We start from the raw sequence: 15,219 nt of genomic DNA on the forward strand, positions 1-15,219 counted from the left end.
TGTAGATTCAAAAAAGAAGTTAAATATGAGATCTCTGTCAGCTGAGACAGAATAAATGACATCTGATGAAGTTTTTTTGCTGATGTAATTGTGTTTCCCCCCAAAAAAGGGGTGGAACAGATTGGCAAGAAGGAGCTACAAGAGGCTGCTCCCACCCGGAGCTCCCTGGGACCATGGCGATCACACACCATGGTCCTGATTCCAATCCCTGCTGTGGTCCCAAATGGACTGCAGCAAGGAACGGAAAAGACTTATTAGGTGGCCCGGGAGCAACCTTGGTACAGCTTCTGCACAGGTTGAGGGCGTGCATCATCTAAAAGCCAAGCTGCCAAACCAGGTGGAAGCCAGCTTTTTACATCCTTTTGTTTCGGGCCGAAATGGAGAGGGTAGGGATCCCCACTGCAACTAACAGGATGTCCACCAAATGTCCAGATCATATTTTGGGTGGGTAAAGGGATAGAGGAGAGCCAGTGTGGTTTGGTGGTTTGAGTGTTGGACTATTACTGTAGAGATCAGGGTTCAGTTCCCTGCTTGAACATGAAAATCTACAGAGTGAACTTGGGCAAGTCACTCTCTTGGTCTAGAAAACCCCATGATAGATTTGCTTTAGGTTTGCCATGAGCCAGAAACAGCTTGAAAGCACATAGCAACAACATAGGGAAGGGGCTGTGGTGAAGAGGAAGGCAGGAGAAAGTTACATCAGGTGATGTTGGTTTCCATCTGATTAATATAGTGATGAAGAAGGCAGGAAGTGCTGGATGACTTAAGAATATAAACAAATCAATGCCAAAAAGTGTATAGAAGGGAAACATAAATCATACTATAAACAAAGCTTTTTATAACTTTTTGTACAGAAGGGGTAGATGACCAGTGACATTTCAGCTAGCACAGCTAAGGACCATGGATGATGAAAACTGCAGGCTAGCAACTGGAAGGTGTTGGCTATTACCTTTAAAGCCCTACATGGCTTGGGTCCGGGTTACTTACAGGAACGCATCTCCCTATACAATCCGCCCCGCACTCTTAGAACAAGTGGGAAGAATTTGTTGGAAATACCATCATCCAAACATGTTTCTACTTCCCTGAAGGCATTTAGCATAGCTGCCCCCAGACTTTGGAATGGACTCCCAGAGGAGACCCGCCTTGTTACATCTTTAGAAATCTTTAAGAAGGCGGTAAAGACAGAACTCTTCCGCCGTGCTTATCCTCCTGACCTCCTATGAAGATCATTAGTATGGAATGAGACCAGCTGACCCCTTGATTGATGGATGCTACTGTTTTTAGATTCTGATGTTTTTTATGTTTTTATGTTTTTGTTTTTATTATGGTTTTAATGCTGTTGTAATTTTAACGTTGTGATTTTAACTTTGTTGTGATCCTGCTTCGATCCATGGGGAGAGGTGGGAAGATAGAAATAAAAATTATTATTATTATTATTATTATTATTATTATTATTATTAAGACTGCAGGTTACCCACTCCTGCTGTAGGAAATTCCTATATTAATAGGCGTATAAGGAATAATGTAATTTTATTTTCAGAAATCATTTTGCATTTATATTTCACATTTCTGCCAATTCTTTAGTTTTAAAACAAGCTAATTCATTTGCAGAGAGATGAATATATGGGATACTGATATTGCCTTTACTGTTCTTAATACAGTTCCGCCAAATATCACTTTTCTTGAAGTGCCATATCCGGACCACCACTGGTGTATTCCCTTCAGTGTGAGAGGGAATCCACAACCTACCCTGACATGGCTGCATGATGGGGTTAAGCTGAATGAGACGGATTTTATCTTCACTAAAATACATGTTAGTAATCGGACTGAACACCATGGCTGTCTTCAGCTGGACAACCCCACACATGTGAACAATGGAAATTATACCTTGGTGGCACAAAATCCATATGGAAGAGATGAAGCAAATGTTACTGCTTATTTCATGGAAGATCCTGGAGGTAGTATGTAATAATAATATTATAATATTGTTAAAACAATTATTAAACAGAGCTATTTATTCTGAATTTATCTATTATTACAATGAGTAAATCCTTTTTTTCTGCATGCATCCATTCAGTGGCAACAAACATCAAATTAAGTGTACTGTTTAAACATAGGGTACACATAATGTTGAAAAGCAAAAAAAAAAAAAAAAAAAAAAAGTTATTTTGTGGGTTTTTCAGGCTGTGTGGCCATGTTCTAGAAGATTTTCTTCCTGACGTTTTGCCAGCATCTGTGGCTGGCATCTTCAAGATGCCAACCACAGATGCTGGTGAAACATCAGGAAGAAATTCTTCTAGAACATGGCCACATAGCCTGAAAAACCCACAAAAAAACATGGATGCCGGCCATGAAAGCCTTCGACTTCACCAAAAAAAAATATGTTACTTTGAGGAAATCATCCTCTTCAGTGGACAGAATAATAGCCTTAAGCTTGTATGGTGAAACAAACTATTAAATCAATATGCTAATGTTCTCAAATCCTAATATTATGATAAAATGAGAATAAAGCCTGTTTTCTTATTTTTCACAGAGCAGTACAAAGTTAAAATGTTGCTTACTGAGGACATCAATATTTTCCTATATTTGCTTGCTTAATTTTTACTTCAGACGTTAAAATAAGATAAAATAAAAATGCCATTGAATTGTCTGAATAACCAAATACTAATTATAGAGATGTATGCTACTAACCAAGAAGTTTTGTTGTGCACTGGAATCTCTTTGTTAATTGAACCTCTCTTTTATTAACTTTTATAACAGGCCTCTTGAGTGGGAGGGAGATGGGTGAATCATTACATGTATGTGTGTGAGTCTGTGTGTGCACATCCCCCTCTCTCCATGTCCCTGTCATTATTCACAGCTGAAGTGGTATATCCCCTATCCCCTTTAAGGCATTAAGCTTCATAGCAGGAGGACACCTTACATTTCTTCTGATTAGATTACATGATTTTAGCTTAACAGTTTATTACAACTGCCTGTGATTTTGCTTAAAACAAGCTCCTTCATTCTGTGATGCCAGTTTTATCATCTCTTCCTTCACCATTATACATGCTAGTGTGTTTCATTTAAATCATAAGGAAGTTTTAAACTGTAGGAAACTGGGTAGGTGTGTTTCTGCTTTTCTAGTGTATAGTCAGTATAAACATAAAAGCATAGTGATAGTAGAATGACATAATACTCATTGTGAACACTTTAAGAGACCGTAACGTGCCAGTTATGGCCACCAATTGGTTAAAATCTGGAGAAAATGCTGGCACCTTTGGTCGTCCAGAGTTATATACTTAAAACCCTGGAAGCTTGCTTGTGCAGATCTACATTGTGTGGGGACTTAGCTAGACAAGACCTGCCTAAAGTTCATGTGACAAAAACTAAACTTCTTTTGTAGCTATCAACAAATATTAAAAAGCCAAGAAAATGTACTTTTCTGGTCCAAAAATAACTTTTCTAAGCTCTGTAAAAAATCAATAGGATTAAGCCATGTTGTGGAGGAGCCTCCAAAACAGTTTTTAACTTTGAATATTGTGACTACATTGTTCAGTCTTCCACTTTCTTTCCAACTTCCTGCATTAGAAAGATGAGTGTAGAAGATAAAATCTGGTCTGATTATATTCATAGTTTCTGTTGCTATTAACAATAAATACAGATCAGTCTTGTAATGTTAACAAGACTTTGATGGCCATTGTTGTTCCGCATTGTCATTGTAAATTATACATAGTGCACAATGAAGCATAAAGATTAGACCCACGCCCGGGTATTATATTCATTTCCATGCCTACGTGCTAGCAATAAATATCACGCTGGCGGTTTGTTGAAGAGGAATATCCTCCATGACATTAAAATGAATCTCTTGTACTACATTACTTTATAGCTGCTATTCACCTTGAAAATGGTAAAAATTAAGATGCACTAAAGATACATAATACTTAGGTAAGTAGTCATTCTAATGTTAGATAGTCTATATAGGAGGTCTTATTTTGTTTTGCTTTGTTTTAATTTAGGCCCGGGACATTGCCTTGAGTCCAATGTTGGGAGTGGCGGCCTGTTTCCCTCCGGAGGGACGCCGCAGCAGCCAAATGGCGTGGCATCCCTCCGGAGTAACAAGAACCTGGTTCTTCTGGGTTCTTTTTACGGCACCCAACTTACGTACACAATGTGTGGCGACGTACAGATGCTGCGTGTCCATTATGCCAAAATGGCGGTGCACATGTAGATGGGATGCCACCATTTGGCCACTGCTGGGCCGTGCTAGGGTAAGGGATCGTGCAGTTGGTGCACAGTCCCTAACCCTAGAATCGGCGGCGGCACAGCGCTTCAGGACTGTCCTGCACCTTATTTAATTTGATCCTCCAAACATTGGACTCAAGGCAATATACAAGATGCATCTAAAGATAGAATTAATAGGACCTTACCGCATTGCTCCCTGGGATGTGATGAGGACATGATGAAAGGGAGCAGGAAGAGAACAGAATGGGTGCTATCACCCATTCTACCACACGCCATAATGCTGCTTCCGGAATTTCCCATTGCTTTCCTGATCTGTCCCACAGGAGGTGATTTTCAGGAATGCTTCTAAACAGTTCCCAGGGGGCAATGTGGTAAGGTCCATAGACTTAACAATGTTAGTCTGCAATATCAGTCTGCAAATTGATCTTATAGTACCTTTGAGACTGAGTGAAAGAAGTTGTAGCATATGCTCTCCTAGGCTTGGTTTACTTCCTCAGATGCATGGTGTGAACTGGTGCCCAAGAAAGACCTTTATAATCACACTGTGTGAATAGCCACAGAAATGCAAAAATTGAAGTATGGTGGTGAGGTGACATATTCAGTTTTAACTGTGGGCGTTGAGGGGAAAAGACAGTAGGAAGGGTGTTGTCTAAAGCCAAGGTGGACATGTCACACTCTCAGCCTCATGTCACACTCTCAGCAAAGGCACCCCTCTCCCACATTGAACAAATCTTGTCAAGAAAACCATGTGATAGGTTGACCTTAGGTGGCCATAAGTGGTGTATAGCCCTGATCATATACAAATGGGAAATGACTTGAAGGCATATGACAACAACAAAGATAAGATTACATTTCCTCCAACTACATTACTGGGTCCATCTTGTTTACTTTGTCCCATAATTAGCAACTGTTACCCCTTTTCTAGTGGAGGAGTAGCTTTCATTTTCTTTTAGAGGGGGAAGAAAATTAGCTTTCGTGGGGCCAGTTCCCTTTCCTGCCTTCGCTATTGCAAGGGCTTTTAACTGCCTGGTGCATTCACAGTACATAGACTTTGTTTGGAGAAGGAGTTTTTGTTGTCTTCTTTGGGGCTAAACAGATGGTGGGTAAGGAGAGGCTTGTCACCATCCCTTTTCTTGCCAGGTTGGGGCCATGGCAATTACATGCCATGCCCCCAACCTGGCCTTTTCCTGGTGCAAGAAAGAGTAGCAGAAAGGCACTCCTTTTTGCTCCAGGGAAAGTGCACCTTTGCTGCTGCTGTGCTGTTTTTCCAGCGTTTCTTTGGTGCAGTGTGTGTAAATGTTGTGCGGCTGAAACACTGTAGATCTGTCGCATATGTGGTCAACTGTGCAGCTTCCTGGCAGACTGGGGGCATGCTGCTATCTGAATGCCATGCCCCCCATCCACCAGGAAGCTCGGTCTTTTTGACCATCTGTTTCTCCCCCTTGTTTGCTTTTTTTTTAAAAAAAGTACTGTATATACTCATGTATAAGTCTAGAAATTTAGGTTTAAAAAGTGACCCAAAAAACCTGAGTTGACTTATTCATGGGTCAATATAGGTATACTTTCACTCTAATTTTTTAAAACGGGAACATCTTGTAGTGAAAGGAAAGAGTGTACTTTGTGCTAGAAGCACTGGCATCCCTCTATTCTCTCATCCATCCAGCCTTTAAAATGAACTCAAAGTTAAGTCTGCTGGAATTTTGTAAGTTCTTTGGCATTGTTTTCCTTTGCTTTGCCATTTAGATCCCTTTGTTACATGCCCCTATGTTCTATCCTCAACTTATTCATGGGTCATATAAAAATCCATAATTTTGGCCCCAAAACCTGCCCTTGACATATACATGAGGTTGACTTAAAGTTGAGTATATACGGTAATATTTGTCTAGATTTGTGCAAGACTCTCCTAAGTAGGCAGAAGAATCCTGTTTGTTTTCATCAGTTTCCTTGCACTGTTTGTTCACTCTTATTATTGGAACAGGACCAAGAAATTTGCTGTTAGAGAGAATACATTCATGGCACACTTTCCTTAATAATTCTTTTCCTGATTAATCTCAGAGGCACATTTGGCACCCAGATGGTTAGTGAGCAGACTCTTTATGTACCCAAAAAAGAGGATTCTCTTTTTGGACAAAACATTTTGAGGTTGTTTGCCTTCAGTTCTTACAATTCTTTGCCATGAGGATTATTCCAATAACTCTTATCTGTTTATGATATTCTTAAAAATGTAACTAAGGATCAAAAAGATCAATTTGCTTTCATTATAAAAAAGGCTCAAGTTTGGGAACCAGTGGGGAAAAAGCCAACAGTTGGTTTGAGTTCTTCAGGAGATTTCTTAAGGCTTTGACATGATGAGTAAAATTAATTTTAGAGAAAATTGGCTACAACAAACTATAAAACCAACCAAAAATCATTAAGAAAAACAGCAGTGTTAAGAAGCTGCAAAGAGGAGAGCTCCTCAAAGCAAACAAGTATATGAGATGCCTTAGATGGAGTCCATCTGGGACTGAAATGAAAAAAGATCTAGATTCTAGTACGTAGTTTTCTCTTGATACCAAGAGATGGATAGTCTAAAGGTACAGAATGTGCCTTTTCTTTTTCAGATCTGAGCCTGAGGTTTTGGGATAAACTACTTAAATGTTAGCAAGGGAAAGTGGACTGAGTTGATGGGGAAGAGTAAACATGGCTCCAATTCCTTCTCCAGTATCACAGTCTCCCATCCCAGGCTGAGTAGTTTTTCAGTTATTCTTTTTTAAGCTTATCTGGATATAGTTTGATGTTTTTAAATCTACAGTAAAACAAAAGCAGAAGTGAAAAAGTCACCTTGGCCTTTGGGCTACAGACTGCTGTGGTTGCTATTGGGAACCTTCCAAAGATTAATTAGCAGGCCTAGGAGCGCAGGTCTATAAAGGATACCAAGCATCATAACACAGACTGCTGCGGCATAGTGCAGCTGTATGTTTGCTGGTGTATGTTTCCACATTGGCCTTGATACACTGTTGCTCCTCCTTAAGGTGTGATCCTACAATTACAGGGTGTTATATTTGGCACCAAAGGCTTCAGTGTCAGCAAACAAGTGATGATATCCTTTGACAACAGCTTTTTCAAGCTTGTAGCCCCGTGTTCCTTCTCAAGAAAGTTAAGATATTGTGCAGAGAAATACCACAAGCAAGCTCACAGAGGTCTTCATCACAGGATATTGGGCTGCTGGTTTCTCAAAAAAGCTTGCAAGAGCACTCCCTTTCCCAAGCCCAGATAGTACAGGTCTTACAGGTAGGCACCACAGTGTCTCATAAGCAAGCTCACAGAGCTCTTCCTCCACAGAGCCATACGAGGACTGCTGGGTGTCAAGATCAGATGAGACAGATCTTACAGGTAGGCACCCCAGAGTTTCCCAGTCAAGCTCATCATGGGAGACTTATTCACAGGGACCTATAATGTATCAGCTTTCTCTACACCCCATAAAACACACTTTTCTAATAACTAATAAAATTATTAGAGGGACAGTAAAATATCATGTCTACCTTCCATCAGCAGAGAAAAGTGCAAAGATATTGGGTTGTGTTTATTCTTATTTGGAATGACCCACTGTCTGAGATCCCACTGACTTCAGTGAGTCTGCTTTTACTATTGCTAAGTCTGGATACAATCCATTTAAATACTTGATTTTGATAATCAAAATAGATGGAATATGTTCCAGTCTTCTCAAGTTCTAGAACAATTATCAGGTAGCAGTAAATTTCTCCTAAAAACTCTTCAGAAAGAATAAGTATTGCACAGCCTTTCGTCTAATGTAGACCAGTTAATTTTGTTGCCCAGGTTCTTTTGTGTCATATTTGAAAATTCAGTTTTTAGGTTTGCTTTAAAAAATATTGAAAATACAAATTCAATAATGAGTGGAACCAGTTGTTCTGGGTTTTATCAATGAGCCTGGTAATTTAATAGGTATTCCCTATAGATGTTAGTTTTTATATTAAAAACTCCTTGGTAGAAACCAGTTCAAATTAAAACTTGAATTCTGAGTCTATGGGTATTGCTGATTAAATTAATGTATTTATCAGCTGAAATCTGTAGGGACTTTCATCTAAATAAATAAATGATCAATAATCCCAGGACAGCAATTGTAATTCACTGGTTTTTAGCTGTTTTTGTTTTTATGGAAATCTACTCATACACACTTGAAAGTCAAGCTAGAAGTTCCACTTAGGCCACACATTTCAAAACAGCCAGCCACCAGCATGATTGTGTTGTATCATTCCAAGCGTCTGTCTTCCTAGTGAGTCTTGGTTAACCATCATGGAGAGTGTAACAAGTGATTGTGCAAAATCCAGATAGCACAAGTGGCATATATGGTGCCACTGTCCAAGAGCACAAATGTGAAAGCATATCAGGCCAAAAAAATGTTTGTCAGTTGTTCTCTCTCTTTGTTTTTAGCTCAGGAAACAGATATGAAAGAGAAATTCCTTGATGTAAACCTTCACTGTTAATCTTATTTGGCTAATTTTCTGGAGAAATGGTGGCTACTCCCCTCTGTAAGCCTTAGCCTATTAGCAGTTGTAACATAATTGTTTTTGCAATGAAGCCTAGCAGTTTGAAGTGAAAAGATCAGATAGAAATCACACTACTATACAATCTCTTATAAGAAAAGGCCCAATTTATATCAGAGACATAACTCAAACCATCAATGTAATGGTTACCCTTCTATTTTCAAGATTACCAGCCCTGAAAGGAATCTTTATCAGCTGTTTCCAGGGATGAAGGAGAATGTGGTAGGCACAGATCAGCCACTATCAGTGTATTACTACTTTTCCTGTCACTATGCAGACATACTTATTGTAAGAAATATAGAAACAGTAAATTATGACTCTTGCCTCTGTATAATGACAGAGCACATAAGAGAGCAAATTGTGGGTGTGATGGATGGGATTTGAGTTCAACTCCAGTACTAACATTAAAGTCTTGATTCCTTTTATCTTAATTTTTGTAAACTTTATTGTCAGCAAAAATATATATTAGTTCTGGATTTTTAAAACAAATTATTTTAATGACACTGGGGGGCGGGTGGGGGGTGGAGGTGGTAAGAAACAAACAATAAACCAGTCCTGTTCAGGACCTGCCTTATAAAGATAAATCAGCACAGGAGCAGGAGAATATACTAGTCTGTCACTTCTTTACTCATATGAAAAGTGACTGGTCTGATTAAGACATTCTCTCTCCATGTCAAGTCCCTGGAAAATCATACTGCACTTTGAGAGTGAGTATTTCTATGGATAGGTCTCTTCTTCAACACCATCACTTTTTTATCTGCGTACCTACAGTGGAGGAAGTAGGGTAGCACGCCTAACTCCTTATATATTGATTTAACCACAAAACAGAATTCCTCAATAGGATTGTTCATTCAGTCCTATTTGTACACTGGGAGGAAAGTGGGGGGGGGGGGGCTGATCACTACTGCTTTTATTACCTCAAAAATTGTGAATATTTTTGCTCTCATAGGGAAATTTGAGACTTTAAACAGGCTTTTAGAATAAAATAATTCACATAGATCTTAAAAACCACAACACTAACCTGAATAACTACATAATGGAGTTAAACTATTATGAGTGCAATAAGAGATTTAAGAGGAATCCCTCCCACTAACTGAATACATTCTTCACCAGAACTGTTCCTACCCTCCTTTCTGTAACCCCTCTGTTCCTTCCAAGTCTGTTCTGAGAGCATTGGAACAGGAAAATCCTTGTATGTTGAGTGGAAGCCTATTCAGACAATGTTGCATGTTGTCCATGAAATAAAGGAGAAATCTAGATATTATTATGATTATTTCTAAGACATAATGTGAAAGAAGAGAGTTCTCTTGTGTGTCATGTGCTTATATATGCTGTGCTGGGTTTAGAGCAAAAAAGGGCATTTTGTACTTATCTGAGAATATTTGGTATACAGTCTATTAAATTTAGGCTAGAATTTGATGCTGTAAGTAATAACAAGTGTAAAGGTTAATGTATTGTTTGCAGTTCAGCTCTTTATCTGTTGCTTAATAACCTCCTTTCTCTCTCTTTTTTCCTTAGGTAGCCCATTCTATGATCATCCCGGTTACAGTGGTATATTTTTATTTTCTATTCTAAATGTGTATAGAACCCTAAATGCAAGATAACTAATCAACTAACTGACTGAATCTCGTGAAAGATGGACTTTTAATGTCAGCTGTGTTATCATCTCTACAGATGCTCATTATAGACATAATTCAGTCAGTGCTAAGCATTTTAAAGTATGATTTATTTCAATGGGAAAGACTTCTCCATGCACTTAATTCTTCCATTGGAATGGATGCAACAGATGCCCCCCACGACTTTATTTTCTCTTAAACAACATAATATATTAAAATAAAAATATCTAGCTGAAAGGATAGGTTTTTTTTCTTTTTGTTATTCATAACTGGGATACTAGCCCTCATCAGCCCCATGGTGTATGGGTGAAATAAGGTTAACCTTCTCCATCCATCTAGTTTAAAAACCAAATCCTCCTCCCCATGCAAAGATAAAAAGGGAAAATGCACTTAGTCAGGATACTACATGCTTTTCTATGAATTAAAAAAGAAACACTTACAATGTATTGTCTGGTTTGACGCATAATATACCCACTTAAACATGTGCTCCCACATTGATAATTATATGGACACACTTTAGCATTAATAAAACTGAACCCCCCTCCCCCCAAACACCATTTTTCCTCCAATGATTTAGGAAGTTGCTGTGCCCTGATTTTACAAGAAAGATTATTCTACTGTATGGATAGGAGTTTCAAGCTATTTTATTAATATTCTTGTGATTGCCAACTGTATTTCTTATAGAATAACTGTACAAGACTGCTATTATAAGTTTCTTAGATGAACTGTTGCATTTATTTAGATTTAAGCCTAAAAAATCTAAAAGATGTTTTTCATTTATTTTTTAAAAAAACTATTTTTAAATAGTTTCCCCTCCATTCCAAGTTTCACACATTTGCATTAGTTAGCATGGCTTTATATGCTGACCCTATGTTCAGAATAGAGTAGGCAACCAAAGCGAAGCAAAGAATAGAGAAATGCCTAATGAACTGGTATTTTTGTTATTGTAAAATTGTTAAATTATTACTGTTTCTGTTACTCATACATTTTTGAATTAATTACAAAGTGCTTCACAATCTTTACTTCCTGTTTTTCTTTACAACAAATTCCAATTTTTAAAAGACAATTTTAGCTATAGTTTTAGCTTTGTTCTAGGTATTTAAAAATTAGGGTAGAAGATGGACTTCTGCTGTTGGAGGAGTGGAATCCATTAGAAATGGAAGGGGCATCTCCTCAGTTGTCTGTGCATCCCCAAACTGGCCCTGGAGTGCTGGGACCCCCTCCTCCAAACCAAAGCCAGTATATAAGTAGCATAAATGGATATAAAGATGGGATGGGATGAAAATTCTTAACATTCTGCTAGCAGTGCACTGGAATTAGTCCTACAGTTGCAGTCACACTGAGACTTATCTGAGAATAACTCTCACTGAACTCAGTGCAATTTATTTCTGAGTAGGTATGTTTGGCCCTGTTAATGGAAATGCTCATTTAAGGAAATAGATAGCATTCAATTAACTTTAAAACTCCACATTCACGTTACTGTATTTATAAGAAATGTATATTTCAATCCTAACTCACCAAGAAAGGTGAGGGTGAGGTCTGTTGATCCAACACTAAACTGCACTGAATCTAAACCCCTTCAGCTTAGAGATGTTCAAAACTATTTAGGATTAACCTGGTCCCAGCCTAATTTTGTGCTGGCATAGTGGCGGTATCCCTTGGTTGGAAGAGGTATGTGGCTGGTATAACTCCACTTCTTTTCTCTCCCTTACTCTACCTACCCCTTTGGCTCTTCTGCTGGTTGAACCAGTAAAGAGCAGTTCTGCTGGTAGATCCTCCTTCTGCTAGCTGATCTCTCAGAAACTGGCAGAAGCATGTGGATCTGTCATAAAAGCAGTTCAGCAAGCACAAGGTAAATCCACTGATACAAGAGGCATCTGCCTAGTCCTCACCCTGACTGTAGCTATTATAGTCAGTTCATCTTTGGGTTAGGATAGCAGTGGTCAATATCAATAGATATTACTTTTGTTTTGTTCTTTCTTTTGATGGACAGTGCAGTATTTTTATTTTATTTTTTAAAATTGTATCTTTCTGTAATTATTAATATTTTTTAAAAATATATTATGTTGAACATATATCATTAATTATCCAAAAATAAGAAGTATTTTTATACAGAGCTGTGCTGGTTGAAGATTGCAAACCTGCACTGCAGACCATTTAAACCTTTCCCTGAAGGGCCTAATTGTTCCAGGATTATAGCCAGAGCCATTTCCAAATTAGCATTCTTCAAAGTCTATCCTACCACAATTAGACAAAAACAGCAACATTTTTAAATAAATAGAATTAAGTAAATAGAATCAATGCTTTTTATCTGTAAAAGTCCATCTTAAACGATGTTTCTGTTGTGGCTTGTTGTTGTAGTTCAGTCTCCTTTAAGAGAAAAACAAACAAACCTTGGTTTGAATAAAATTACCTAACATAAATTGTTATGATTTTATCCTAAATCTTATACATGTGAGGGAGTGATATTATTTATTCTTGGCTTTTAGCATATTGTTAATTAACTGAGTGGACTGGAGTACAAAGTGGCTCAATTCTATGGAACAAAAACAATTTAATTCTATAGAACTAAAACAAAATGAGTTTGTACCATTAAATCCCCCCCCCCTCTCTCTCTTTTGCCTGGCCTGTTTCTAGACTTAGAGATGATTACATCATTTTTTCCAAAACAAAGCATAAAAATTAACTCTGTGAAGCATATAAAAATTCAGTCCAGTTGTGCAGTTTAAAAGAGGCAAACAGAAAACACTTTGTATGGAATCACCTGACAACAATGTGAAAATAAATATTCCTCTTAAATGTTTTATGTTATATTTAACATTCTGCTTTATAATCATTTATTTCTAAGTTTCCAAATCCCTAAAGCCATTTAATCAGATATTTCTCCTCAAGTCTCATATTTTGTGATTGTACTGTATATACTAGTGACTAGTTGTCAAATGGCAGTTTGAATGGGTTTTTTTAGCTTGTTAGTAACATGTGGCTTCTACTCCAGTAATGTGCCAGTGAAACTTAATGTACACTCTGATTTATATATTTGACTGCATTCAAGAAAATTGGCTTACAAACTGAATACCCCATCATATACCTTTTTAAGTGCTTTGATTGGTCATCTTGCATGTATATTTTAAAACACTAGAAGGATATCAGCATTTGAGATGGGGAACATATTCATAATTATTGATTCCCAGGTTGAAAACTGGGGTTCCCAACAATTAGATAACCTTGACCTCAAATAGATGGTCCCAAAGGGCTGCTGTTAGGCCGACCTGGTTGCTGGGTGTGCAAATGATGCATGCCCCTGGATCTCACAGAGACTGTGTGGAGGCTGCACTAGGGCCTCTTAACACGGCACAAACCTGGCAGCAAAAGGAGTGGTTTCTTACCACTCCTTTTCGCGGACCATTCAGGACTGCAGTAGTGGCTGCCCTCAGCACTGTGGCATCTAGTTACGACACTTGCACAGCAATAGGGGCGGGAGCGGCTTCTGGACGCTCCTTCTGCCCCATTTGCTTCGCACCCACGTTAAGGGGAATAGAAGAGGTACAATTTTGGGCAATTTTCTGCTGGTGTTAGAATGTCTTGAAGTATTTGTAGAGGAATTATTCTGTAGAGAAAAACACAAGTTTGGAGGGGGAGGGTTGTACAAAATCATGTAGATCCCCTCCCCACAGAAAACAGTCTCTGTGCAAGCCCTCCACCCCCACTATTTTGCTCCACAGAATAATTCCTCCATAATATTTCAGGACATTCAGTTTGTAAGCAGCATTCAGGTATGCAGAGAATACTGCAGAGGAATATTTTCTCTTGAACCTTTAATGGTCATCTAGAAGAGTGAATTTCAGCAGGTGTTGCTTTTTGTGCAACCAAGTAACAAGGAGCACTTGCTTCTACAGAGCCATTAAAGATACAGGAGCCCTTTCTAGGTTTCATTCTGGCTACCTTAGGTGTGTTACAGACGCGCCTAAAAGTACGTGCTCAGCACGTACTAGGGTTAGAAAGGGGCGTCCCTTCCGGATGCCCCCAACCCTAGTACGTGCTCAGCACGTACAAAATGGTGGCGCCCGTTCCACACGGGGGCCGCCATGACGACGTCACGACCACGCCGCCTCCAAATGAGGCGGCGCGGATGTTATGTCATTGCGCCGTGCGAGGGCGCCTAGAGCGCCCTTTCCGCGGCGCAAAAAGGAGCTCCGAAACGGAGCTCCTTTTGCAGTTTGCTGCACCAGCGACGGCTGCACCAGCGACGCAGAGGAGAAAGGGGCCAAGCGGCCCCTTTCTCCTCCTTCCCGCTGCCACCGGGTGTCCTTGGGGCTTCAAGCCCCAAGGACACCCCTTTCCAGGCCACGGGGAAGCGGCCTTTTGCCGCTTCCCCGCGGCCTGGAAAGCGGCGGATCGGGGCCTCGGAGGCTGCCGTTCTGGCAGCTGAGGCCTCGATACACTGGGGAAAGGGGCGGGTGCAGGCCGCCCCAAACGGGCGGTCTGTAACCTGCCATAGTTTTGATATAATGAACTGTTAAAATCTTTAGGAAGTTCAGTTTCTCCCCACTTACCAAAAAGTATTAGAATTTATCATGGGAATAGAGTAGGCAAAAATAAGAGTAGGCATTCTTTTGCTTGTGTTCCTAGCAAAGTGTTTCCCAATAATTATTTGCATATACAGTTGCCCCTCCATATGCATGGATTCTGCATACGTGGATGCCATCATCCATGGCTTGAAAATATATTTTTTTAATTGAAAAAGTAAACCTTGATTTTGCCATTTTTTGTATAGCACACCATTTTACTGTGTCATTTTGAGTCAGCCTTCCGTTTTTGCAGGGGATCCATTCCAC

At 39.2% G+C, this 15,219-nt stretch overlaps 1 protein-coding gene across 4 annotated transcripts in view; it reads left to right on the forward strand.

Moving 5' to 3' along the window:
- Nucleotides 1-15,219, forward strand: part of NTRK2 (neurotrophic receptor tyrosine kinase 2) — a 231,456-nt gene that overhangs the window by 76,036 nt on the left and 140,201 nt on the right. For 3 of the 4 annotated variants that reach the window (XM_089494558.1, XM_089494559.1, XM_089494556.1), the window contains 3 exons: nt 1,662-1,958; nt 7,546-7,596; nt 10,287-10,319. In XM_089494558.1, coding sequence (XP_089350684.1) covers nt 1,662-1,958; nt 7,546-7,596; nt 10,287-10,319 — 381 coding nt within the window. The remainder of the gene's footprint in view (nt 1-1,661; nt 1,959-7,545; nt 7,597-10,286; nt 10,320-15,219) is intronic. The other variant, XM_089494557.1, reaches the window with a different exon arrangement.

This window comes from Sceloporus occidentalis, unplaced genomic scaffold (genome assembly GCF_023333645.1).
Source record: "Sceloporus occidentalis isolate IW3139 unplaced genomic scaffold, rSceOcc1.0.p SCAF_73, whole genome shotgun sequence".
Taxonomy (NCBI): domain Eukaryota; kingdom Metazoa; phylum Chordata; class Lepidosauria; order Squamata; family Phrynosomatidae; genus Sceloporus; species Sceloporus occidentalis.